The following is a 27,837-nucleotide window of genomic DNA, read 5'->3' on the forward strand; positions in this document are numbered from 1 at the left end:
GTACCAGGATTCTAAGGAGATTAGCACACTAATATAATTAGGTAAAAATAAGGTTGTAGCGGTGTGCTACACGCAGCGCTAAAATAACTACACGGAGTCGGTGAACTGCAGTTAAAGAAGATTTTATTCGAACTTCACAGCCTTGCTTTAAAGCCTCCCTGATCCCGCCCTCCCCGGGCACGGATGTTGTAGGGGGCACGTACTCACAATCCCGCGCAGGCTTTTCCCTTTGGTGGTGAAGCAAACCTGGCGCCCTTTTGGGACTGGCCTTTGTGCCAGCGCGCTGGCTATTTGTGAGCCAGTTCGAGTGTGCTAGGAAGTGGGTCGCTACAAGGCAACTAATTCAATAGGAATCAGGTCATACGGTTAGAGGGTCTCATTTCAATTCCACTCCTGTACCAGGTCAGCTAATCCCCATAGTAGCAGCAAGTGGTTGTAATATTCTCGCATCACTGAGGGATAACATTATCACAACATCTATTTTCAGCTGTTTTGGAAGCACAAATACATTTTTCAAAAATTGTTACCCAAAAATAACATTTTTAAAAGCAGCTATTTATTCAAATTAAAGATTGTCTGACCAAAGCTTAAGAGGATCTTTAACATAAATAAGCATAAATTTCCCAAAATAATGATTAAACATCTCTATCACCTCAGTGAGCTACCTACTTCTCTAGTTGATATTTCAGCTGTAATAATCGTAAAGACCAGTTTCCTCAACATTTACAATTATATACCATGTCAAAGTCTGCAAATCAAAGAAATTCCAAACTTTCATAAAAATAACAAACTACACATTAATTCACAATAAAAGCTGTTCCTTGTATCAGTCATACCACAAAAATCATCACAAGCTTCCAGATGCCTGCCACTGTAACTCTTTCTACTCTCAGTCCCGGTTTGATCTCTTGCACTCTGTTCCAGCAAAATCCAATTTAGTTATAGAATAGCATTTTATCTTTTAGCAAAGAACATTACTGCCTTCAAGATGTGATATAAAGCTCTAAGGTTTCACATCACCAGCCTTGCTAGCTTACTCAAGAACTGACTAGCTATGATGAAGGGTCAAATCTGTATCATTAAATTTGCTTTTCTTCTTCCCAGATGCTGCCTAACCTGTTGAACATCCATAGCTTTCACCATTTCATTTCAGAAATCCAGTATCTGCAGTTTCTTCTTTTGATATTCATGTAAATGCTGTGATCCAGTGGTGTCCATGACCTACGTACATAATCAACATTATAGCTCCTGCACAACTCAGTGGTTATAGACCAAATCTGTTTCAGCACTCTGCATTGTTTACATTCATCTATTTTCTCTCTCCTCTAGACAGACCAGCTGTTTCTCACCATCCTTCAACCTCTTAGCCAGCACCACTGCAACCTGTAGTAAAATTTCATAGTCTCTCCCCAAACATATTCGCTTTAATCGCACTATCCCACCCCCCTTCTCTGCAACATGCTCAATTTCATTTTTCTGTGTGTTTTGATGAAAGACAGTCAACCTGAAGCAATAAACCCATTTCTCACTATACATCCTGCCTGACAAATCAGGAATTCCAGTTTTTTCCTTCCCAATTTCAGATTTAAGATTTTCAATTTTTCTATTATTATTCAAGCCTCAATTTCTTCAGTAATTTCATATAATCCTTCACACCTAATTTGCTTTTCATTGAGTCATCTCATCCTACACTCTCCACCTTCGACATCATATTTTTGTGTAGTGTACCCCCAGCTCTTTTCCCTACATCTTAAAACTTCATCTCTAAACTTCACCTTTTCTGATACTCAAATTACAAATCCCGACTGACCTGCTAAGAATTCCCTGAACTGTTTTTAACTGTTGATGGTTTTGTTTTAGAAAGGGGGGTTTCTGCAGTTAGATGCAGCAGAGATCTTCAAAATTTCTGTTGCTGCTCTGCAGATCTATGAAACAATAGATATGCCACAGTGTGCATTAACAAGCATTATCTGCAACCGTTAATACAATATGGGATTATTTAATCCTGGTTAAAAATCATGATTTCTTTCTGCAAGAAATGTGGCAAACATGGTATGCCATCAGAGCGGCAGCTTGTGGTATACTTTGTTAAACATTGTGTTTAATAGTAGATCAGCTGATGAAAAGCTACAAAGAGAAATTTGAAAATGCTATGCATTCCACAAGTACGTCACCTCTAGATGGTGCTGCAAGCATAACATTACACAATATGGAAGAGGTATCCAGTGTAAAGGGGGTTTCTTCTTTTTGTTAACTAGCAGGAATGCTAATTTACTGATAACGAGAATGGTATTCCTTTGTAAACCAAATGGTGATTAATGTTCTTTCTTCTGAGTCTGTAAGCTTTTGTTGACGGGCTTTTGGGCAGATCGGCGCGAGGGGGTCGAGAGAGAGGACGCAATGCTGTAAGCTGGGCGAGGATTGGACCCCAAGCGCCGAGGCCGGGAGGTACTCCGAGGAGGGGGGGATGAAGCTAGATGTGCTTGGTTGACCACTCAGAGGGTCCTGAGCTGCGAGTTGAGGAGTTCGGAGGGTCCTGAGCTGCGAGTCGAGGAGTTCGGAGGGGATCGAATGGTGGCCAGAAGACTTCAGTAATTGAGCTCCAACGGTTGTGCACGAAGTGGTTTGGACTTTGATAAGTTTGGCACCTTTTCTTTATTTTTTCTCTTCATATATACTGTATCGTTATTAATCACTTAGTTATAGTAACCTTTATAAATTGTACTCATTTAAACGCATATGGTGTACTGTCTGTTTTTGGGCGAGGCGGGGACATCGCACAGCATCCACACCAGCTGATTACCCAGTTTGGCGGGGCCAAAGGCTGCTCCCCCTAGACAAGAACGAGTGTGAGCGAGCCTGAGGTGACCCAGGGGGTTACACCAAAAAATCATAACAGCTTCAGAATTATTATAATAAGGTGAAACAATGAAGATGCAACCTCAGGGGAAATTGCACAAAATGCCACATCTTTATGAAAAATAAACAGCATTATAAGGTACTTATGAACAAAAATAGCCAAAGGCAAGCCTTCTCATATGAATTTATATAATTCAGCAGAAAAACACAATTTAATTTGCAAGTCTTCTGTGACTTTGCATACCTGATCATACTCCGATGCACCTGGATACAATGGCCATCCCAGAAACATCTCTGCAATAACGCAACCTAGAGACCACATGTCAATAGCTTCACAGAATCGTAGCCCAAGGATGATTTCAGGAGCTCTGAAACAAAAACAAAATGTGATGTACCATCACACATTTAAGATTCATATACAGTGCCTTTCGGAAATGAAATCTATATTTTTCTTGTTTTATCTTTTCAACATTTCCATTGTCATTATAATAGGAATTATGAACAGTCCCAGAAATTAGTATTCTTTTAAAATATTCATTACTTAAGTAAAGAGTTCTTCAAAAAATTCAGAAGTAAGACATTTGATATTTTTATTAGACCTATACAAACAACCAATTCTTATTTAATATCAAACCAGAAAGTTCTGCAATTATCTTTAAAAACTTCAAAACCAAAGTCTGATGAACAAATTTTGGGAAACATTCAAAACCATGTAACATTCAGTTTTTTTTCAAAAAAAAGCTTCTGTTTATTTCTACTATTTGCCACTGTTGTGAATATCTGAAATTAAAGACAAATCCCAGTCCCTTGTCATTAATGCTACTCGTCCCCTAATAACTCCCCCCAGCCAAATCAGACTTTCAAGAAATCTTCTGTAAATTGTATTAAACAGCATGCTCAATGAAAATTAAATCCTACTTTACACAGTCCAGGTCGAAATCATTACCTTTTCTTTTAATCATCCTTCTCTATTACACCAATGATCTTGTTGCAAGGACATCAATTCAAAATAGTTCACAAGTCAATGCCTTCTCCTGGTTTCCAATCAAATGCAAACATTCACTTGCCACACCCAATTAGAATGGCTCCCTGTTGGCAGTCATTTTTTTAAATCCTTGCCTTTTTGAGTAAATATCTCAGTAGCCTCACTCTCATCTTAAAATAACCTTCAGATTTCAAACATCACCCACACAGTCCATTTTTCATACACATTATTCTTTATTACTATTTCTACCCAACCCTCCAACAATGCTACTCTGTTTACACTCGTGGCTGTATAGCTAAGTAACAACTCGAACACCATCTATAAATTCACAGATGACACCAATCAAAGTTAACAAAACCATAGGCTAGGGAATTAGAGTGAATACATACCTCTCCTCATTGAGAGGTCAGTGTGAAAAGTGGGAGCAACTTCAAGTTCCTGGGTATCAGTATCTGAAAGGATCTATTCAGTACTCAACACATTGATATAATCTCAAAGGCATGCTCACAGCTCTACTTCATTAGAAGTTTGAGGAAACTACTCATGTCAAAGACTCTTAAAAATTTCTTTCAAGGTACAGTAGAGAATATTCTATCTGGTTGTATCACAGTCTGGTAGAGTTATAGACTTAGCCAGCTCCATCACGAACACAACCCTCCCTACCACCAACGACGTTTTCAAGAAGACAGATCCATCATTAAGGGCCCTTGCCATCCAGAGCATGCCTCTTGTTAATACCATCAAGGTGGTGATACAGGAGCATGAAGACCCACACTCAGTTACAAAAAGTTTCTCGTCTTCCATCAGATTTCCGAATGGTCCACAAACATTACCTCATTATGCTTTTTTGAACTATTTATTTTGCAATTATTAATTTTATACTACGTACAGTACTGCTGCCACAAACAAATTTCACATAAGAGTGATAATAAACCTGATTCTGACTCTGCTATAACTTCACACAATCACCATTTCTTCAAATGCATTAGTTTTGTTTTCTATTTTTTTTCCCACAAAACATTGTAAACATTAATTCAGAGCTTTCAGTTATCCAACTATCCTACCACAGCTTGATATCTAGTTGTTAACTTTGAATAATCATACTTAATTCACCTACCCCCTCCCCGGTGTCAATTAGCTAATTAACTATTTTCTGCATTAAAACATACTGAATAAATAGGCAAGCAACACACACAAAATGCTGGAGAAACTCAGCAGGCCAGCCAGCACCTATGAAAAAGTGTAATCAGCCAACATTTCAGGCTGAGACCCCTCATCAGAACTCTGCGTGGCTTGGATTTCCAGTATCTGTAGATTTTCTCGTTTCAGAACACATGCAACCCCATCAAATAATTTGCATTTAAAGTTTAGAAAGTGCATTTACTGGCTAACATTAAATACAACTATTCCTTCATTTATTAGATCCAAGATGGCGGCGCGACGCAGCTTGCAGCGGCCACTCTAGAACTGATCATCTGTTATTTGTGAAGTGGGTGCCATGCGCAATCATAATTGATTGAAAACGGATGTGGAAGCATGGAGAAACATTGGGAAGTTCCAGGAAGACCTTCTTCGTTGCTGCTGCTGCTGTGAGATCCAGGACTCTGCTGGGAAGAACAGTTCCCCAGTCCTTGGGGTCCCGTTGCCGATGGCCGTTGGCGGGGCCATCTTAATACGCTCGGCAGAGGATGGTGCTTGAGAAGCTGTGCTGGAGGGGATGGTCGTCAGCTTGGAGGTTCAACGGACTCAGGTTGCTTTCAGTGTGTGCTGCGTCTGCAAGGCTGAGTCAGGCAGCGCCTTGAAGTCCATAGCGGAGGGTACTCCCTTCTGCCAAGGCGTGGGATGGCGAGTCTGTCGGGACCCTGGGGACTTGTGGAAACTGTGGTGATTTCTTTTGAATTTATAGTCCTTTAACATCTTGGACTATTTTTAGTGCCCGTAGTCTGCTTTTTTGTATCAATTATGCTATTGTTTGCACTATTGTAACTATGTGGTTTTGTGCAGGTCTTGTAGCTTTAGTTTTTGGTCTTGTTTTTGTCTGGTGGATTTGGAGCTCCTTTCCGGGGAACGCGCTAGACGGTAGCGCGATATTAATACTTATCAGCCTCTGATACTAGACTCTGGACTAGGGATTGTCAAACGTTACGTAGATTTTCTGGTGTAGTCTGTTTTGTCATATGCTTTTGAGATATCATTCTGGGGTAACGTTGTCTCATTTTTTAACTGCATTGCATTTGTGGTTTCTAAATGACAATAAACTTGAATCTGATTTTACAGAAGTCCTATCCTGGAAAAAGTTTCATGAAGTGAAAAATTTGCAAACTGATTGCAAATGAGGAATACAGACAATCCCAGCATTCCAACAACTTAGGTAATGGAAGTTTGTCCCTGTAGATGTCACAAATCGACACTGGAAAATGTGAGATATGAAATAAAATTCACTCTTGCAGAATTTGTAAGAAAACATTTTTCAATTTTGTTTCCTGATGCATGCAGGTAATATGGCTTCACATTATGAACATCAAGCAACGGACCATTCGAGGAATGCAAACTCTCCATACCCATCCCCCCAACCCTCTTAAAGTACTGACACAAGTTTATACTAACTCTTAATGCATTTCAAAATAAATACTGGAGGAAAAGACTGGGATACTGGACTTTTAGTCCAATTCACAACAGATTGATCAACTTCCTTTCTTTTAAATTCATGATTGTAAATCCAGATGATAACTATAATGTTCAGAAAAAAAAATAAAAGCTCACAATTACAAAATGGGTCAACTACTTTAATGTGAAAATGAGCTTTAACGCAAAGAAATTTGGGATGCCATTTCCTTTCACATAACAAGAATAAATTCATTATATGGTGGAGAAAAAATTATGCAAAGTTTTAATTTACGCAACACTTACCTCTTCAAACAGCCTGGTGACAATGCAAACAGCGAACAGCTAATTAGGACACAGGCAGAATATCACATGATATTGTCCAAAGCCACAGTGAAAAAGTATGAATACAATCCAATATAATTACCCGAACAGGTCAGTTGCCTACCAATGTGTACTAAATCTGTTCATTTTTTGCATTTTCAGACCAGGACAATTATAGAGAGGACTTGCTATTTCTGTAAAAATTCAGAGATCATGGGACTAGGATAATGACATAGTAACAGCCCTGTAATAGACATCAACTTAGGATCCTTTAAAAACCCTTTTAATTAATTTTTCTTCAGGTTCAACGTAATTTTATTTTGCCCATTTGTGAAATATCTCTGAACATTCCCGTAAAGGAAAAACTAAAAGTGCATCATAGATATTACAATATTTGTACTTCCTTGTTTGAGATTCTACAATACCAAGATTAACCAATCAACTCAAATTTGAGTCATTAATTTGGCAACACAAATAAAAACATCTTTGCGTTCCTGAGGAAAAACACTGAATCCAGTACACTGTTACCTGACCTAGTGTCACCCAACAGAACACCGATTTTTGAACATACACATTTGTACTCCCAAAAGCACAGGTTGTGCACTGCTGTGCCAAATCACCTGGCACAAATCTCTGCCCTTGGTTAAACCCTTCCCAACAACATATACATATATGGCTCAGCAGTGAACTGGTGACTACAAGGGCAGATTAAGGTAAGCAATGCAGTCATTCAATATGGAGACGTGCATGGCTCAGGTATGCATTCAGGTTGGTACAATCTTAGGGACTGGCAGTCCCTGCCCAGATCCTACTACCTGCGCCATAGCATCCTTTGAGTTATGTTGGAAGCTGTTGTTTCCCTACTCTCTCTTGGCTGAACATCTTGTGGGAAATGTGGTAAGGCAAGGGTTAAAGACCACATCCAGGCGAGGCAGACTACCCAGACAAGGAAAACCTTTGAAGTGAAACCAGTGGAGCCAACCTTGTCCCTTGCCAACAGATAGGCTGGGGTGACTGTGGCAGTATGTACTCAAGCCAGATAAGTAAGGTCTCCGTAGTGAGATGTTTGTAGAAAGGTCCTCCTAAAGTATCATGTCCCTTCACACAATTGGGGGTGCCAGAGATAGTTGAGATAAGAATAATGGAAGGATAAAAAATACACTCAACAGCCACAGGCAACTGCTTTACTGACTTCAAAATATCACTGGGTGCCAGCTTCAAATTTCGATTGACTTAACATCTCTATTGTAACTGATAAGCCAATTCTGCATAAAAAATGGCAGTTTTCTGACCTGGCTTCAGAACAGTGTGGGTGACAGGGCCCATGCCGTTCTCTTCGTGCAAAAAATAAAAGCATTTTTGCATATTCTGCGCCTAGTTTGAGCCTAGTTATTTTATTATCAACACCACCAATTTCTTCCTGGCACACATTCTTTTAATCTATAGGTAAGAAGCTCAAGTGGACAGACCTGCAGTCAGCGTGGGAAAGCATTAAATTGTTCTTTATGCCATTAAATTCACTAGTTTGGTTTGTCCATAAAAGACAGAGGGTGGTTGTAGATGGGGTGAGTATATTCCGCCTGAAACTCAGTGACCAGTGATGTTGTGCAGGGATCCGCTCTGGGACTGATTTTTTTTATAATGACCTCGATAAACAAGTGGAAGTGTGGCTTAGTAAGTTTTCAGATGACAGGAAGGTTGGTGGGTAGTGAAGAAGGGTGTCATAGGTTACAACAGGATACAGATGTAGGGCCGGGCTGAGAAGTGACAGATGGAGGTTCAATCTGGAGAAGTGTGAAGCCATTAGGTTACTAAGTTATACAGCTCAGAGGTAGGCCCCTCAGCCAGGTCCCAGACCAACCATCTACCATCATATTAATTTAATTTACCAACAATGGTCCATAGCCTTTTAAACCTGGACAATTTAAATGCTCCTACATTCACATCCAACTCATACAGTACCATACGAACAGCAAGGCTCCCAGGCTATTGTGCACCAATGCCACAGGCTTCAATCAGATTTCGAAAAATACATATCGACTTGAGTTTAAAGAGTGCATGGCTCTGAGAAAATAGCAGATAACAACAAAAGATATTTCACTTATTTCCCCACCTTTGCAACTTAGTAAGTTTTTCTTCTCTCAGTTCTACATGTCTTTGACCAAAACATCTAAACTGCTTCTCTGTATACTAATGCTGCCCAACTCAAATTGGCAAGTTGGTTTACTATTGTCACTGTACTAGTGTGAAAGACATGTAATGAATTGAGCTGTATGAGCAGTATGCAGTACAAAAATGCTTTGAGATATACAAGCTGAAATAAGATTGCAGAATAAAATGCTAGATATAAAGAAGATGCAATGTAGGTAGTTAAGTAAGGTGCAAAATCATAATGAGGTAGATTGGGAAGTCCATTTCATTATACTAGGGAACCAATGGTCTTATAACAGTGTAATATAAACAGTCTTCAAGTCTGATGGAGCCTCTTTTTGTACCTTCTGCCCAATGGGATTAGTGGGGAAAGAATATCTGGGCATAGGTGGGTTTAATATGCTGGCTACTTTACTGTGGTAGTGCAAAGTATTGACGGGGTTTTTTGGAAATACCCTGTTCACTGAATGTTTACCCTTTTTTTCCATTTCTGTATATTGCCAGTGTGTGAAACCATGGCATATTAACCAAAAGTGATTGAAGCAATATGATTTACTGGAATCTATTTGGTTCGTCAATTAAAGCTAGTTTCCAGGGTTGTAAGTTAATTTCATAGTGAAATGTTGAATCCAAATTTAGACAAATACAAATACTTGCTGCATTTCAAAAGTAAAAGTAAGACTGCAACCAAGTACTATCCAGGATAGAATGACCTATGACAAACTCACCTAGTTCTTGGGAATTCTTTAACACAGAAGCCTTCCAATGTTTGTTGCACTAACTGCAAACTATAATGTTTCCTATTCCTGAAGTCAATAATTAGCTCCTTAGTCTTGCTGACATTGAGCAAGAGGTGGTTCTTGTGTCATCACTCAGCCAGATTTTCAAGCCAATAAAATAAATGCTCCATATCCAAAACAGAGAAGTCTGAATTGGAGCAACAGAGCGGTGACTGCAGACAACAGGAACGTTCCAGTAAATTCCGGGCCAATATATATTAAAACAGAGGGAAAGGATTGTCACCTTTAAGTCCAATATTCTGCATTATTTCAATGGTTAAACATTCAGCCATATGGCAACAAAATACACTTCTCATCCAATGTCAGTAATTACAAGTTGACTTATAATGAAAACCATACACTGACATAAAATCACAAAAATCATCTAAAAAAAACTTTCTATGCATCTGTACACACACCTGGCTAATTAGTATCACTTCCCTAAAGCATTTAGGCATGGTTCATGTCTCAATTTAGTTAAGCAAATAAACTAGCACTTTAGTGCAGGACCAAGGAAGTATTGCTTAGTGCAGAAATAACCCTATAATCATCCACATTCTTCACTCCAAATTATTTTTGAAGTAATGACAAGTCTTGCAGATAATAATTTTCACCATCTCCCACATCATCTGCTCAGAGGCCTGGCCTGATGAGAGAATGTTTCTTTGAATACAATGCACAAGTCAGCTCTAAGGACTATACAACAATGTGAATAGCACCTTCCAGTTACCAAAATAGCTCACAATGGAAGATGCAATCAGCTTCAAGTCTATCAGTAAATAATTAACTCTCTATTCCAATTATATAATAGACCCTGTATCATTTTTTAAACTATAGGTATGGTGAATTACTGTCAAAACAAATTATTGATTTACACCTTCTAGGAGAACTAGATTGGCTACATACTAGGAAAGTCTTGACAATTCCGGTCATTTCAGCATTTTGGATGCTCAGGAATGGAAGCAGCAGCAGACAGTAGTGGACACTGCTCAACACATCACAGGCACAACCCTCCTAACTATTAAGATATAAAGGAAGCATTGCCTTAAGGTAACATCCATCAAGATAGCACAGCCTGGATCCAGCACAATCCAGGCCAGGACACCTTCTTGAGGCTACACCATTTGGCAGGAGGAAGAGGCCTGAACTCCCACACCACCAGGTTCAGAACAGCTACATCACTTCTACAATTTGGTTCTTGAACCAACCAGCACAACCAGAATCACTACAAGTTAGCAACACTATGACCACTATCAACTATAATAGACTTTTGTTCTAGTTGCTTTCTGAACAATTTATCTTGTAGATGCTGCTGCTACATCGTTTTCACTGCACCCACGCAGATACAGACTTCGGCAGTTGACAATGAACTCAACTGACTTTGCTACAATAATATGAAAAAAGCTATAATGAAGAATGCTAAATTAAAAAGGGAAAAAAGGCACTTGTTCTGAAATACTCAAATAGTTGAAAGCAGCAGCAAACCAACACAAATACAGGAATATGCAGAGATTAATATGAAACAATAGTTGAAAAGGAAGAAGGAAGAATGAAATCCCAACTGAGTATGATGTAATAATTGATGTGGCCACATATAAAATTACAGCAACCTCGACTGATTCTGCACTTAAAGTCTGAACAACAATGGATGAATTTAAGAATAACTTGTTCTGCCCTCATTTTAAATAGATTCAAGAGTTCATATAATCAGGATATATCATTCACAGTTTTCTATGGATATCTGCATGTTTAGATGATGAGTGATTAAGCTTTGCTCAATTCTATTCTACTACTTTTTACTCATAATGACACAAGATGCCATTCAGTTGATCAGGTCGATGCCAGTTCTCAGCTGAGCATCATCACTTACATTTCCTATTACTAACCGCAATTATTTAAGAGTCTACGAGTCTCCTATCTTACACCCTGTTATGGGCCCCCAGCGCACACATCTTTCTCCCCCCCCCCACTTTTTCTGCATCTATTTCTATTTCAGCGACAAGTAAATGTTTTAACTCATGAAACACACAAGTATTCTCAAGTCCAATTGTCACCTTGCAAATAGAAATGTATAAGCTTAATAAAAAGGATAGTTGTGTTATCAGGGAAGGGTACTAACATGGACTAAGGTGCTTCTTCAATGTGAGGCAAAGTAACATCTTTAATTAATAAGCAATTTAAGAGACAAAATAGATGAAACTGAATTGGAACTATATCCGAAATTCAAATCACACCCTCTATCAGTAGGTTGTATTTGCTGAAATTAGCAATCTCACTGCACTATTCAAGCTTCCACAATAAAGTAATTACAATTTTCATAATCATATCACTCCAGCCTTCACATAACACTTGCTGAGACCCACGTCCTGTGCTTAACACTTTGCCATCATTTTTAGGTAGCCCTCAGAAGATGCAACATATTTGTAATCCCTTTCCAAATGAGATGATGAAAGCAAAATCAAATTCACATCCTTCACTCATAACACAAAAATACTATATTTGAACCTCAGTTGCACATGGGGAAATTTCAGGGCAATTGCATCAGTCAGTTCAAACAGTCCCAATTCCAGTTCAAAACAATTGCTGCTCACCTAACTTCAGAATACATCCAACATGTACCTTATTATTCCCAAAACAGCAATATCAATTTACAGACCAAGCAGATTTGAGTAAACAATGAGTCTTTTTATCATTCCACTCCCAAACACCAGTTTGAAAGCAGATATCTGTAAAAGATAAGTATAACTAAACTGAACTACATGAATTGCACCACAAAACAAAGTTGAGTAGAACAGACAAACTGGCACAGTGAAGCTTTGGTGGCATAGCACTGGCAGATTTCCTGGGCTTCAAACACCACCCTTTTAATTTGCTTCTTTTTAAGACATTACACAGTGGTGTCATAAATGTTTCAGGGAAACTGGAGAGTTTGAAGAGAGCAAGGGAAATAGGGCCCCTGGTCCCACTGCTTTTGAAAGGAGCATGGGAAACACACCAGATGAACATATGCTGAACTGAGCTTTCCAAAAAAAACCTGAACAACGGATCATCAGAGTTTTAGTGTAAAAGCAGCTGGTGAACTGGGAAGCAGGCAAATCATTTTAAAATATGCAAAAAATCCAAAATGCATTTTGGTGCAGAAACTGAGTTTAATGGAGGCATTAGTAGAAATATGTAACACTAGATGAAGCAAAATATAGTACAATATTGCAGCTCTGAACTTCATGAGGCCCATATTACAGAATGGGAGAAAATTAAATTTTCAGTTAGAAGCTAAAATTGTGAAGAGAAAATAATTTTCTCTTACACAGGAAAGATTGTGCAGGAGAGTGAAAACAGGAGATTAAAAAATAAACTAAAAATAAATTACAAAAGAGCAAATGAAGTAGCAAAAACTGCAATGGCAGTAGGATCAGAAGGGCTGAAAAAATACTTCCTGAAATATTTTTACATTGAGCATAATAATGTTACAAAGCTTAAAGGAGTATGTCCAGAGATTATGTTAAAAAGACTGCTAGTAGCAGTAGGACCAAGATAGAGCATGGAGGAAGTGGTAAAGAAAATACGCAAAATATGCACCTAAAACTAGACAAGAGCTGGATATTCACAGAATGTAATAGGAAATGAAAAGAACAGAACATCATAAGACAAAGGAGCAGAACTAGGTCATTTGACCCATCTAGTCTGCTCCACCATTCAATTATGGCAGACCCTTTTATCTCCATCCTCAGTTCCCCACCCCCCCATAACCTCTGATGCTGTATCCAATCAAGAACCAATCAAGCCCTGCATTAAATACATTCATCGACCTGGCCTCCATAGTGTCCTGTGGTAATAAATTCCACAAATTCACCACTCTTTGGCTAAAGATATCTCTACAGATCGCCTTTAAATGGACACCCATCTATCCTGAGATTCTGCCCTCTTTTTGGACTCCCCCACCATGGGAAATATGCCTTCCACATCCATTCTGTATTGCCTTTCAAAATTCAAAAGGCTTCAATAAGATCAACCCCTCATCCTTCTAAATTCCAGTGAGTACAGACCCAGCGCCATCAAATTTTCTTTGTATGCTAACTCCTTCATACCCAGAATTATCCTTGTGAATGTAGAAACATAGAAAACCTACAGCACAATACAGGCCCTTGGGCCACAAAGCTGTGCTGAACCTTAGAACTACCTAGGCTTACTCATAGCCCTTTATGTTTCTAACCTCCATGCATCCATCCAGGAGTCTCTTAAAAGACCCTATTGTTTCCATCTCCGGCAGCCCATTCCACGCAATCACTACTCTCTGCATAAAAAACCTACCTCTGACATCTCCTCTGTACCTACTTCCAAGCACCTTAAAACTATGTCCTCTTGTGCCAGCCATTTCAGCCCTGGGAAAAAGCCTCTGACTACCCACATAATCAATGCCTCTCATTATCTTGTACACCTCTATCAGGTCACCTCTCATCCTCTATCACTCCAAGGAGAAAAGGCCAAGTTCACGCAACCTATTTTCATAAGGAATGCTCTCCAATCCAGGCAACATCCTTGTAACTCTCCTCTGCACCTTTTCTATGGTCTCCACGTCCTTCCAGTAGTGAGGCAGCCAGAATTGAGCACAGTACTCCAAGTGGGGTCTGACCAGGGCCCAATATAGCTGCAACATTACCTCTTGGCTCTTAAAATCAATCCCACCATTGATGAAGGCCAATGCTCCATATGCCTTCTTAACCAGAGTCAACCTGCATAGCAGCTTTGAGTGTCCTATGGACTCGGACCCCAAGATCCCTCTGATCCTCCACGTTACCAAAAGTCTTGCCATTAATACTATATTCTGCCATCATATTTGACCTACCAAAATGAACCACTTCACACTTATCTGGGGTGAACTCCATCTGCCACTTCTCAACCCAGTTTTGCATCCAATCAATGTTCCACTGTAACCTCTGACAGCCTTCCACACTATCCACAACACCCCTAACCATTGTGTCATCAGCAAATTTACTAACCCATCCCTTCACTTCCTCATCCAAGTCATTTATAAAAATCACAAAGAGAAAGGGTTCCAGAACAGATCCCTGAAGGACAGTGTACCCTGTGATCCCTGGTGACTAGTGGTGTTCCGCAGAGGTCGGTGTTGGGACCCTAACTCTTTACAATCTATATTAATGATTTGGAGAAAGGGACTAAGTGCAACGTATCGAAGTTTGCTGATAACACAAAGATGGGAGGGAGTGTAATGAGTGCGGAGGACATTGAAACCCTGCAGGGGGACATAGATAGGCTGAGTGATTGGGCAGACATTTGGCAGATGAAATATAATACTGACAAGTGTGAGGTCTTGAACTTTGGCAGGAAAAATAATAGAGCAAGTTATTATCTAAATGGAGAGAAACTGGAAAGTGCTTCTGTGCAAAGGGATCTGGGGGTCCTGGTGCAGGAAACACAAAAAGTTAGTATGCAAGTACAGCAGGTGGTCAAGAAGGCCAATGGAATGCTGGCTTTTATTGCTAGGGGGATGGAGTATAAGAACAGGGAGGTCTTACTGCAGTTGTAACGGGTATTGGTGAGACCACACCTGGAGTACTGCGTGCAGTTCTGGTGTCCATATTTAAGAAAGGACATACTGGCTCTCGAGGCAGTGCACAGAAGGTTCACTAGGTTAATTCCAGGGATGGGTGGGTTGATGTATAATGAGAGGTTGAGTAGATTGGGACTCTACTCATTGGAGTTCCGAAGAATGAGAGGCGATCTTATTGAAACATATAAGATTGTGAAGGGGCTTGATCGGGTGGATGTGGGGAGAACATTCCCAATGATGGGTGAAACTAGGACTAGGGGGCATAATCTTAAAATAAGGGGATGCCATTCCAGGACTGAGATGAGGAGAAATTTCTTCACTCAAAGGGTAGTGGGGCTGTGGAATTTACTGCCCCAGAGAGCTGTGGAAGCTACTACAGTCAATAAATTCAAAACGGAGATAGACATTTTCCTGGATAAAAATGGCATCAGGGGATACGGTGAGCGAGCAGGTAAGTGGACATGAGGCTAGGTTTAGATCAGCCATGTGATCTCCTGGACCAGTTTTCGATAGCCTGGATGGGTTGGAGAGGAATTTTCCAGATTTTTTCTCCTCAATTGGCAAATCGTTTTTTTTCCTCCGGGTGATCACATAGGTTTGGGCGGGATGAATAATAAAATAAAATGGGCGGCATGGTGCCCTGTTGGTTGGCACTGTTGCCTTGTGAGATTTGGTGAAAACTAGAGTTAAGGTTGGATTAGCCATGATCTTGTTGAATGGCGGAGCAGGCTTGAGGGGCCGATTGGCCTACTCCTGCTCCTATCTCTTATGTTCTTATGACACTACTGGTAACCAGCCTCCATGCAGATAACCTGTCTACAACCACTCTTGCCTTCTCTGGGCAAGCCAATTCTGGATCCACAAAGCAATGTCCCCTTGGATTCCCATGCCCCTTTACTTTCTCTATAAGCCTTGCATGGGGTACCTTATCAACTACCTTGCTAAAATCCATATACATGGCTCTACCCTCAATGTGTTTAGTCACATCCTCAACAAATTCAATCAGGCCCGTAAAGCACAACCTGCCTTTGACAAAGCCACACTGACTATTCCTAATCATATTATGTCTCTCCAAATGTTCATAAATCCTGCCTCTCAGGATCTTTTCCATCAACTTGCCAACCACTGAAGAAAGACTCACTGGTCTATTATTTTCTGGGTTATCTCTACTCCCTTTCTTGAATAAGGGAACAACATCTGCAACCCACCAATCCTACAGAACCTCTCCCCTCCTCATTGATGATGCAAAGATCATTACCAGAGGCTCAGCAATCTCCTCCCTCATCTCCCACTGTAGCCTGGGGTACATCCCATCCAGTCCTGGTGACTTATCCAACTTGATGCTTTCCAAAAGCTCCAGCACATCCTCTTCCTTAACATCTATATGCTGAAGCTTTTCAGTCTGCTGTAAGTCATCCCTAGTAATCGCCAAGATCCTTTTCCGTAGTGAATACTGAAGGAAAGTACAGTAAGTATCTTTGCCATCTCCTTCGGTTCCATACACCCCTTTCCACTGTCACATGATTCTCTCACATCTTATCCTCTTGCTCTTCACACACATGTAGAATGCCCTGGGGTTTCCCTTAACCCTGTCTGTCAAGGCCTTCTCATGGTCCTTTTGGCTCTCCTAATTTCTTTCTTAAGCTCCTTCCTACTAGCCTTATAATCTTGTAGATCTCTATCATTACCTAGTAAGCTCTTTTGTAAGCTCTTCTTTTCTTCTTGACTAGATTTACAACAGACTTCGTACACCATGGTTTCTGTACCCTACCATCCTTTCCCTATCTCATCAGAAAGTACCTTTGCAGAACCCCACGCAAATATCCTCTGAACATTTGCCACATTTCTTCCATACTTTGCCCTGAGAACAACTGTTCCCAATCTATGCATCCAAGTTTCTGTCTGATAGCTTCATATTTTCCCTAACTTGTCTGTTCCTATCCCTCTCCAATGCTATGGTAAAGGAGATAGAATCGTGATCACTATCTCCAAAATGCTCTCCCACTGAGAGACCTGACACCTGACCAGATTCATTTCCCAATACCAGATCAAGTACAGTCGGCCCTCCTTATCCGCGAATTCAACCAACGGCGAATCATGAAAACCCGGAAGTGCCCTTCCAGCACTTGTTGTTCGAGCATGAACAGACTTTTTTTCTTGTCATTATTCCATAAACAATGCACTATAACAACTATTTTACACAACATTTACATTGTATTAGGTATTATAAGTAATCTAGAGATGATTTGAAGTATACGGGAGGATGTGCGTGGGTTATCGTGGATCGGGATCGAAAAAATCTGAAGTTCTCTTACTAAGTCAGAACAGGTACATCTGGTATTATTTAGCATCAGTCAAACATTTGCATTCGTATATAGTATATATTTTAGCTTTTTATGCATATAAAATACTTAAGAACATATGTTTCAGCACTGGGCTCGGGAAGTTCCCGAGTTCAATCTAGTGACAAATTGCTCTCGAGTGCACTATCTACCGTGCCGGGTTGATGTGGAGGATCAAAAACCCAAACTCACCAAACCCAATAATTAAATCACTGCGTTGCTTAGTAATAATTGTAGCTTTCCATCGGGGCACAGCCTTTCTCACTTTATCTTTTAAAATTGTTCCGATCATTGACCGACAAAGCCTAACGCTTTTACAATGACCGATGATGTTTCACCTCTTTCCGCTTTATTATTTCCACTTCATTTTCAATCATTGTCGTGATTATTTTTGTGAACAGAAATACTGTGGATTCAGATCTCTGCCGCTGGGTCCATTGCACTGAAACAGGTTAAATAAGGCCTTGGGTTCTGCTGGGTCCTGCTGGGTCCTAAGATCCACCGCATTGAGACAGGTTGAATAAAGGACTACAGCATCCGTGACTTTTGTTATCCACGAGGGATCCCAGAACCAATCCCTCGTGGATAGGGAGGGCGGACTGTACAGCCTTTCCTCTTGTAGGCTTATCTACATATTGTGTCAAGAAACCTTCCTGAACACACCTAACAAACCCCATCTAAACCCCTCACCCTAGGGAGATACCAAACAATATTAGGGAAATTAAAATCTCCCACCACAACTACCCTGTTATTATTACTCCTTTCCAGAATCTGTCTCCCTATCTGCTCCTTGATGTCCCTGCTACTAGTGAGTGGTCTATAAAAAACACCAGTAGAGTGATTGACCCCTTCCTATTCCTAACTTCCACCTCCAGTGACTCCATAGACAACCCCTCCATGATTTTAAAGAACAAACACGAGGAAATCTGCAGATGCTGGAAATTCAAACAACACACACAAATGCTGGTGGAACACAGCAGCCCAGGCAGCATCTATAGGGAGAAGCACTGTCGAAGTTTCAGGCCGAGACCTGAAACAGTGCTTCTCCCTCCATGATTTCCTCCTTTTCTAAAGCCGTGACACTATCTCTGATCAACAGTGACATGCCCCCACCTCTTTTGCATCCCTCCCTGACCTTTCTGAAACATCTAAATCCTGGCACTTGAAGTAGCTATTCCTACCCCTGCACCATCCAAGTCTCTGTAATAGCCACATCATAGCTCCAAGTGCTGACCCATGCTCTAAGCTCATCTGCTTTATTCACAATACTCCTATCATCTGCCTATCCTCTCTTTTGCACTGTCTCCAAGCTTTCTGTATTTGTTAGTCAACCTCCCTTTTCTCCGTCACTTCAGTTCAGTTCCCACCCCCCCCCCACAATTCTAATTTAAACTCTCCCCAACAGCCCTTTCAAACCTCTCTGCCAGAATATTGCCCCCCCCCCTGGGATTCAGGAGCAACCCATCCTTTTTGTACAGGTCACACCTGCCCCAGAAGAAGTCCCAATGATCCAGAAATCTGAATCCCTGCCCCCTGCTCCAATCCCTCAGCCACGCATTTATCCTCCACCGCATTCCACTCCTACACTCACAGTCATGTGGCACAGGTAGTAATCCTGAGGTTACTACCTTTGAGGTCCTGCTTCTCAACTTCCTTCCTAACTCCGTCATCTGTTTTCAGGACTTCCTCCCTTTACCTCCCTATGTCATTGGTATCAATATGTACCATGACCTCTGGCTGTTCTCCTTCCCACTTCAAGATATCATGAACCTTTGAACCCTCTCCAGTCCCAGCACATCTTTTCTCAGGAGCCCAAAACTGTTCACAAGGTGAGGCCTCACCAGAGCCTTATATAGCCTCAGCACCACATTATGTATTCTAGACCTCTTGAAATGAATGCTAACATTGCATTTGCTTTTCTCACCACTGACTCCAAATACTAGTTAACCTTAAGGGTGTTCTGCACAAGGACTCCCAATTCCCTTCACATTCTTGAATTTTCCTCTCATTTAGAAAATGGTCTGCGTACCTATTTTTTCTACTAAAGTGCACGACCATGCATTTTTCAACATTGTATTTCATTTGCCACCCTCTTGCCCATTCTCCTAATCTGTCCAAGTTCATCTACAGCCTACCTGCTTCCTCAACACTATCTGGCCCTCCACCAATCTTTGTATCATCTGCAAACTTGGCAACTGGGCCAGCTATTCCATCATCTAAATCATTGCTTATAGAGCATAAAAAGCAGCGGTCCCAACACCACCCCTGTGGAACACCACTAGTCACTGGCAGCCAAACAGAAAAGAAACCTTTTATTCCCACTCACTGCCTCCTACCAATCAGCCAATGTTCTAACCATGTTAGTAACTTTCCTGTAATACCATGGGCTCTTAACTTAGTAAGCAGCCTTATATGTGACACAATGTCAAAGGCTTTCTGAAAGTCCAAATATACAGTAAACACTGCATCCCCTTTATCTATCCTATGTGTAACCTCAAAGAATTCTAGCAGGTTTATCAGGCAAAACTTCTCCCTTAAGGAAACCATGACGATTTTGACCTATCTTGTCCTTTCATCAAGTATTCCATAACCTCATCCTTAACAACTGACATTAACATCTTCCCAACCAGTGAGGTCAAGCTAGTTGGTCTATAATTCCCTTTCTGCTGCCTTCCTCCTTTCTTAAAGAGTGTACACAAGGGATTAAGGCTATGATGATGAAAAAGGCAGTAAATGTTATGGAACACCATATTAAATTCCATTTCTTCACCGATATCATACTTATTTCAAGTCGTCAACTTTTATTGTCATTTCGACCATAAGCGCATAGTAAAAATGAGACAACATTTTTCAGGACCATGGTGTTACATGACACAGTACAAAAAACTAGACCGAACTACGTAATAAAAAAAAACAACAGAGAAAGCTACACTAGACTACAGACCTACACTGGACTGCTTAAAGTGCACAAAAACAGTGCAGGCATTACAATAAATAATAAACAGGACAGTAGAGCAAGGTGTCAGTCCAGGCTTCGAGTATTGAGGAGTCTGATAGCTTGGGGGAAGAAACTGTTACATAGCCTGGTCGTGAGAGCCCAAATGCTTCGGAGCCTTTTCCCAGACGGCAGGAGGGAGAAGAGATTGTATGAGGGGTGCATGGGGTCCTTCATAATGCTGTTTCCTTTGCGGGTGCAGCGTGTAGTGTAAATGTCCGTGCTAGCAGGAAGAGAGACCCCAATGATCTTCTCAGCTGATCTCACTATCCACTGCAGGGTCTTGTGATCCGAGATGGTGCAATTTCCGAACCAGGCAGTGATGCAGCTGCTCAGGATGCTCTCAATACAACCTCTGTAGAATGTGATGAGGATGAGGGGTAGGAGATGGACTTTCCTCAGCCTTCTCAAAAGGTAGAGACGTTGCTGGGCTTTCTTTACTATGGAGCTGATGTTGAGGGACCAGGTGAGATTCTCCATCAGGTGAACACCAAGAAATTTGGTGCTCTTTACAATCTCTACCGAGGAGCTGTCGATGTTCAGTGGGGAGTGGTTGCTCCGTGCCCTCCTGAAGTCAACAACCATCTTTGTTCACATTCAGAGACAGGTTGTTGGCTCTGCACCAGTCCGTTAGCTGCTGCACCTTGCCTCTGTAAGTTGACTCGTCATTCTTGCTGATGAGACCCACCACGGTCGTGTCATCGGCGAACTTGATATGGTTTGAGCTGTGTGTTGCAGCACAGTCGTGGGTCAGCAGACTGAACAGCAGTGGACTGAGCACGCAACCCTGGGGAGCCCCCAGGCTCAGTGTGATGGTGTTGGAGATGCTGCTCCCGATCCGGACTGACTGAGGTCTCCCAGTCAGGAAGTCTAGGATCCAGTTGCAGAGGGAGGTGTTCAGGCCCAGTAGGCTCAGCTTTCCAATCAGTTTCTGAGGGATGACCGTGTTGAATGCTGAACTGAAGTCTATGAACAGCATCCGAACACATGTGGCTTTCTTGTCCAGGTGGGTTAGGGCCAGGTGCAGGGTGGTGGCAATGGCGTCATCTGTTGAGCAGTTGGGACAGGACACAAACTGCAGGGGGTCCAGTGAGGGGGGCAGCAGGGTCTTGATGTGCCTCATGACGAGCCTCTCGAAACACTTCATGATGATGGATGTGAGTAGTCATTTAGGCAGGACACTGAAGACTTCCTCAGCACAGGGATGATGGTGGAGGCCTTGAAACACTTTGGAATGGTGGCGCTGCTCAGGGAAATGTTGAAGATGTCAGTGAGAACATCTGCTAGTTGGTCTGCACATCCTCTGAGCACTCTACCAGGGTTGTTGTCTGTTCCAACAGCCTTCCATGGGTTGACCCTGCACAGGGTTCTTCTCATGTCGGCCATGGAGAGACACAGCACCAGGTCATTTGTAGGAGGGGTGGACTTCCTCGCTGCTACATCATTTTCCACCTCACACCAGGCGTAGAAGTTATTCAGCGCACTTGGAAGGGAGGCATCACCTGCACAGTCAGGTGTTGTTGTCTTGTAATTGTTGATGTCCTGGATGCCCTTCCACATGTCGCCGCTGTCCTGGAAGTGACTGTGGATTAATTATTTGGAGGATGCCTGATTTATAATCATTACTTCACAATGTAGCTCAAAGAATTCAAAATCAGTTCCAGCTATGCTGCAAATTAATTTCATCAAACAGGAAAACACTTGTCTGCACTTTACCAAATGATTTTAATTATGTAAGATATTGCAGGTAAACACACACATTACGATTTTGTTAAAGTTCAGGAGGTGCTGATGCCAGGACATTTAAATACTGCAATTTTCAATGTCTGCTCAAAGTCACTTACTCAAAGAATGTGATATAGGCAATATCAACCAAGGTAACTTTTCCATAACTATGCTTTTGATACCCTTGCTCATCAAAAGCATTTCCAACATATAATACTCAAGAAAAACATCTTTTGCAAGTTCAAGTGACAGAGGCAAGAGTATTTGGTGCCCAACCATCTAGCCATTCAACAGATCTAGCCAGACTAATCAAAGAATGAAGTAGGTTTGCCAGGAGTCCAAACATTCAAGTTCCTCTTGTGCTCTCTTCACCCTTAAGTTCCATGAAATAAAAATCTTAGGTTTGTTATTTCTTCTCCAGTTATTACCAGTTCATCTTTTTCTTCTCATCTTCACCTCTATATAAAATGAAGGTATTGATACTAAGATCATGGTATTCGCAGTGGCAGCTAAAAATTTATCTAGAATCAGTCTTAAGACAGCTTAAGTCTGTACTTGTAACTTATTCTATACTCCAAACTTCAGACTCCATATAAATCACCAGATTAAACATTAAATTCCCCTTACTAATCATACTAACTAGCCAATTTACTAATGAATTTCTCACCCATCTTTGTCACAACTAACCTCCTCTTGATGAGCTTGTTCATAAGTCTTCCACCTGGTGTTTTGCAGAAGACCCATCACTCCTGACCTTGTTCACATATATTGCCTTTCTAATCTACCAAACCTCATATTTGAAACTCCCATTCCAACATTTAAATCCCTTCTTGGCTTCACCAATCCTTATTCTACTGTCACCTCAAAGTTGGCAAGCACAGCACCATTTGTCTGCTTGCTCAAAAACAATGGACCTTCTAGAGAAGGAACAACATCAAAGTTGCTCTTAGGAAAGGAAGCTGGAGGCTAGGAAAGTGACTGATGTGTCAAGTAAGAGAACATTATTGGACCAGTGACCATAACAGCTGCAAGATAACGTTGTAAAGATAGGACAGGTCCACAAGTTACTTCTAAATTAGGACAAAACTAACTCTGATGGCATTAAACCGAACTGGATTGTGATTGGGAGAGGATGTTATCAGATGAAGTGACATTAGCCAAGCAGGAGATTCATAGACACAGGCCACCATGCTCCTGCTAGAAGGAAGAATAAGGACGGTAAGATTAGGGAACCCTAGTTGAGGAGAGGTACCGAGGCTCTGGTTGGGAATGAGGAGGCTTGTCAGATAAACACAGATGGATCAAGTGAATCCCTTGAGTAAGCAAGATGTAGTGTACTGAAATAAACTAGAGGACCAAATGAAGATGTAACATATCTCCAGCAGATAAAGTAAAGGAAAACCTCAAAAGATTCCCCAAGTATATTAAGGGCAAAAAAAGACTAAGGAGAGATTAAATCCCCTTAAGGATCAATGTGGTTATCTATGTGTAGAGTGAAAGGAGATTGGGAAAGGTCTTAAATGAATACTTTTCATTTGTACTTACCAGGAAAAAAAACATGAAAGACAGCAAGCTCAGGAAGGAAAATAGTGATATTCTAAAGCAGATCTTGCACTATGAAGGAGTGATGCAAAAGTCTATGCTGATACAAAAGTTAAACCAGGCCAGGACATACAGTGAATGTCAGGGTCCTGGGAGTGTTACCAAACAGCAAGACCTTTACGTACAAGTACATAGTTCGCTGAAAGTGACGACAAAGGTAGACAGTGTTGAAGTCATATAGTATGGTCAACTTGATCAGTTGAAGTTTTGAATAAATGGTGTTATGATAGCTTGTTACAGTTATATAAATCAGTGTTTAGGCAGCACTTACAACATGGTATGCCGTTTTGCTACAGAATGGATGCAATTAAGTTGGAAAGGCACTGAAAGAATTCACAGAAATTTACTTGATTGTTATGGAGCTATAGGATGGGCTGTTATTTGTTCACCTGACAATGAAGTTGTTAGAGGACTGACATTATAGAGGTTTATAAAATTATGAAGGGCACAGATAAGGTAGTCCTTTTCCTAGTGCAAGGAAAATAGAGCAGCTTTAAGGTGAGAACAAAAACATAAAAAGGGGACCCAAGGAGCAAGTTTTTCCACAGAAATTACTTTCATCTTTTCCACTGTCAGGTACATATTCAGCCCTTATGGTCCATGATCCAATATTCTTTTACCCTGATTTTCCTTTGTCTTATCTTTGCTATTCCTTTGGATTCATCAGCTGCATGAAGAGGGGGAGCCTGCTGCCCCTCACGGCTTGCTCTCCATATTGTACTGCCCAGGCTTGCGCATCAACTTCAACAGCAAGAAAGTAATATCCATGGTTGACCCCAAACAGAGGGCAGTGATAGTAACCAGAAACACACAAAACCAAAATTTTAGTTATCACCAGTAAAGCCTACATTGTTTCCTTAGCACCTTTTCATCTGTTGATTATGTTGTTGAGAACACAGCAATCATTTTTGAAGCTACTCTAAACCTATTGTGCCAAGGATGATACTGTATATGCAGCATTAGAGTCAGAAAATTATTTGTCAGGAATGTGAAAGAATACAATCTCAAATGTCTTAAGAAAATCTACTTAAAGGCCTTAACATTTTTGTTTGCTTAAGGATATTTAAGAACAAGTCTACTGTGAACATTACAAGATTTTTCTTCAAAAATTTAAGTTAGTTTCATTATTTTAGTAAACAACAGAATGAGAAATTATGTGCAAAGCCTTATGTTTTCTAAGTTAGTAATTGTCCATTACAAAAGTTCAGGACATACAAATGGAAATTCCTGGTAATGTTAATCTTTATATTAGCAGCAAATTCTAGAAGCCTGCTAATTTAGGAACCTTAACACAACAGTCAAATTGCTTTGTACTCAAAGTATTGTTTGCATTGGTTACGCATGGCAGAAACTTCTTGTCCATTAATCACCTCCCATACTACTAAACAATGTGCCTTAACCCAAAAGAGATTATTCAGGTTAGCCTTCTTTTTAAATTGTGCTGTCTTTTGGAGGGGGAAAAAAGTGTGCAAAGTGGAAATCACAAAATCAAGTCAGTTGGAATTACCCATATTATCCACATAGTAAGCAAGCACAACATTTATTTAATAAAGGCTCTCAAAAGAACGGGGGGGGGGGGGGTACCAGAACAATTTCATGAAGAATAGGGAAGTGCAGAAACTGATGGAAAAGCAACCAATTGCTGAAATATGCATTTAAATGGATCTCAAAACAACATCTGCAGCTGCATTTTTAGTTACTTTGCCAATGTTTTAATTTTACAAGATTGAGAAGGGTTGTAACATAATGCAATGTAGTGGAAAGTAAAAGACCACAGAAACACTGTGACCTTAAAAACTTTCTTACTCAAACCATCCACTATACAGGATAGCGTATTGCAAAAACACACTTCCCTGCATGAGTCAGAAGTGCAAGCTTCATTTCCAGTCAGTAGCATTTCAGTCCTACACTCAAAAAACAATTAAGTGAACATTTGTAACTGATGGCTTTGGTTTACGAGCTGGCCACATGCATGTACTTTTATACCTTTGCAGCTTGAAGCACCTCATTGCAATCACCACATACAGTCAAAAACAAAAGCCAAAGAGCACACTAAAGAAACAAGTTTGCTTCATTATACTGTATCCTGTCAAACATTTTCAACTGATTGTTTTACCTCCATACAACTTTAGTTCCATTTAAGCAAACAAATACAAATCACTGTAGTTAGCAAAGACCTGCAATTATAATTAACACCAACAGATCATTAACAAAGGCATTAATAAAACAATCTGTTGGAAGAAATCAGCAGGTCAAGTCACTCCTGTGGGAGGAAAGGAATTGTCAACATTTGGGGTCAAAAGCCTGCATTCTTCCCACAGATGATGTGTGAACTATAGAGTTCTTCCAGAAGATTCATTGCTCCAGATTCCAGCATAGGCAGTCTTGCGTCTCCAATAAAAAGAGCCCATTGTTTGGGCAATTCTTTTGAGTCCCATTACAAAGCCTGAAATTTAAAATATACTTTAAAGAAACTCAACCAGGAGCTTGTCATGCAAACCTAGTAGAGTGCTTATACTCAAATGTTAACATGCCAAGGTTGGAGACTGGAGCACAGAGGAAAAAAGATCAGCCACGATGAAGTGGCAGAACAGACTCAATAGTCTAATTCTCCTCCTATATCTTAAGGTCTTATACCATCAAGTAGATTAATTTTGTACCCGCCATTGGGAAACGTAATTTTCCCAATGGAAACTGGAAAAGGGAAGATCATCATTGAATTCTGGTTGCTAAGTGGTGCCTTGACTAAATTAGTATATCAAAGATGATTACAACACTAGGGTGCCAGGTTGCCTAGATCACAGATAAAAACAAAGCATTTTCCTTTTCAAGTGTTAAAGGTCATTTACAAATTCAAAGCTGGCACCAAGACTAACCTATTTATTTTGTTCTCCAAATACACTGAATTCCAGTTAATTGGGACACAGCAGGACCAGTATACTTTGGCCAAATGAACTAGCTGCCCCATCAGCTGCAGCTTGATATTTAAAAAGGTTTTTTAAAAAAGGTTAACTACCATTTACCTTAGTAGCAAATTAACTATTTAAATGAAACGCAGAACAAACTAGACCACCAATACTACCACCTGTAGTTGATCCTAATAGTTATCAGTGGAGGAATTTATTCAATGTACGCTGATGTTTTCTTTTGATTGATTGGAAATGAACAAATTAAGCACCCAATACAAATAGACTGTCTTCAGATAAAGCTTTCAATTACTGCCTCCTCCAAATTTTTATAATTCCTAACTTGCTATAGTGAAGTCATTTCATTTTCCCTCCTGGCTGCTTCTGGCATCTCTATTTCTGAATTGTCTTACTGCTTATTTCTTGCCAACTGTCAGTGAGAAAAATCCCCGTTTTTGAACACAAAACCACACAACTGGCACTATTTTAATTACTCCAACCATGGTGTAGTGTCTAAGGGCCACACAAGTGCATGCAACTGAAGCTAGTTAGAAAATGTTCGGCACAGTCTCTTGTCCCAAGCGACGAAGGAAATCCCAGCTAGTTTCTTTTTTGCTTTTTTTTAAAAAAGTGCCAAATAAGTGGCTGTCCCAATTAACAAAATTCCACTGTGTACTTAAAAAAAGTAAAATGGAAACAGACAATTTAGCATAGTCTCTATCAATACACACTCAAGCACAAAACTGGTTCAAACTTGATAATCATGTTTATCAATTCCACTTTAATTCTTTAACATCTGCTTGTCAGTAATTTAGAGATACATTACAGAACTTTATAGTTCATGTTGCTTCTTTTTCCTTTAAGAAGTTTTCATCTACCTTCTGCCATCCTTACTTTTTGCTACATTGCTCCATATTCTGTACTATGACAAGATTTCTCCCCCTTGGCAGCATATTACCTCATGTTTGAAAACATTCCATTCACTATTTTACT

At 40.4% G+C, this 27,837-nt stretch overlaps 1 protein-coding gene across 5 annotated transcripts in view; it reads right to left on the reverse strand.

Moving 5' to 3' along the window:
• The window catches only part of LOC132395734 (homeodomain-interacting protein kinase 1-like), a 107,792-nt gene that overhangs the window by 56,160 nt on the left and 23,795 nt on the right, over positions 1–27,837 (reverse strand). For all 5 annotated transcript variants that reach the window (XM_059972697.1, XM_059972695.1, XM_059972699.1 and 2 more), the window contains one exon: positions 3,104–3,227. In XM_059972697.1, the coding sequence (XP_059828680.1) occupies positions 3,104–3,227 (124 nt within the window). The remainder of the gene's footprint in view (positions 1–3,103; positions 3,228–27,837) is intronic.

This window comes from Hypanus sabinus, chromosome 6 (assembly GCF_030144855.1).
Source record: "Hypanus sabinus isolate sHypSab1 chromosome 6, sHypSab1.hap1, whole genome shotgun sequence".
Classification (NCBI taxonomy): Eukaryota; Metazoa; Chordata; class Chondrichthyes; order Myliobatiformes; family Dasyatidae; genus Hypanus; species Hypanus sabinus.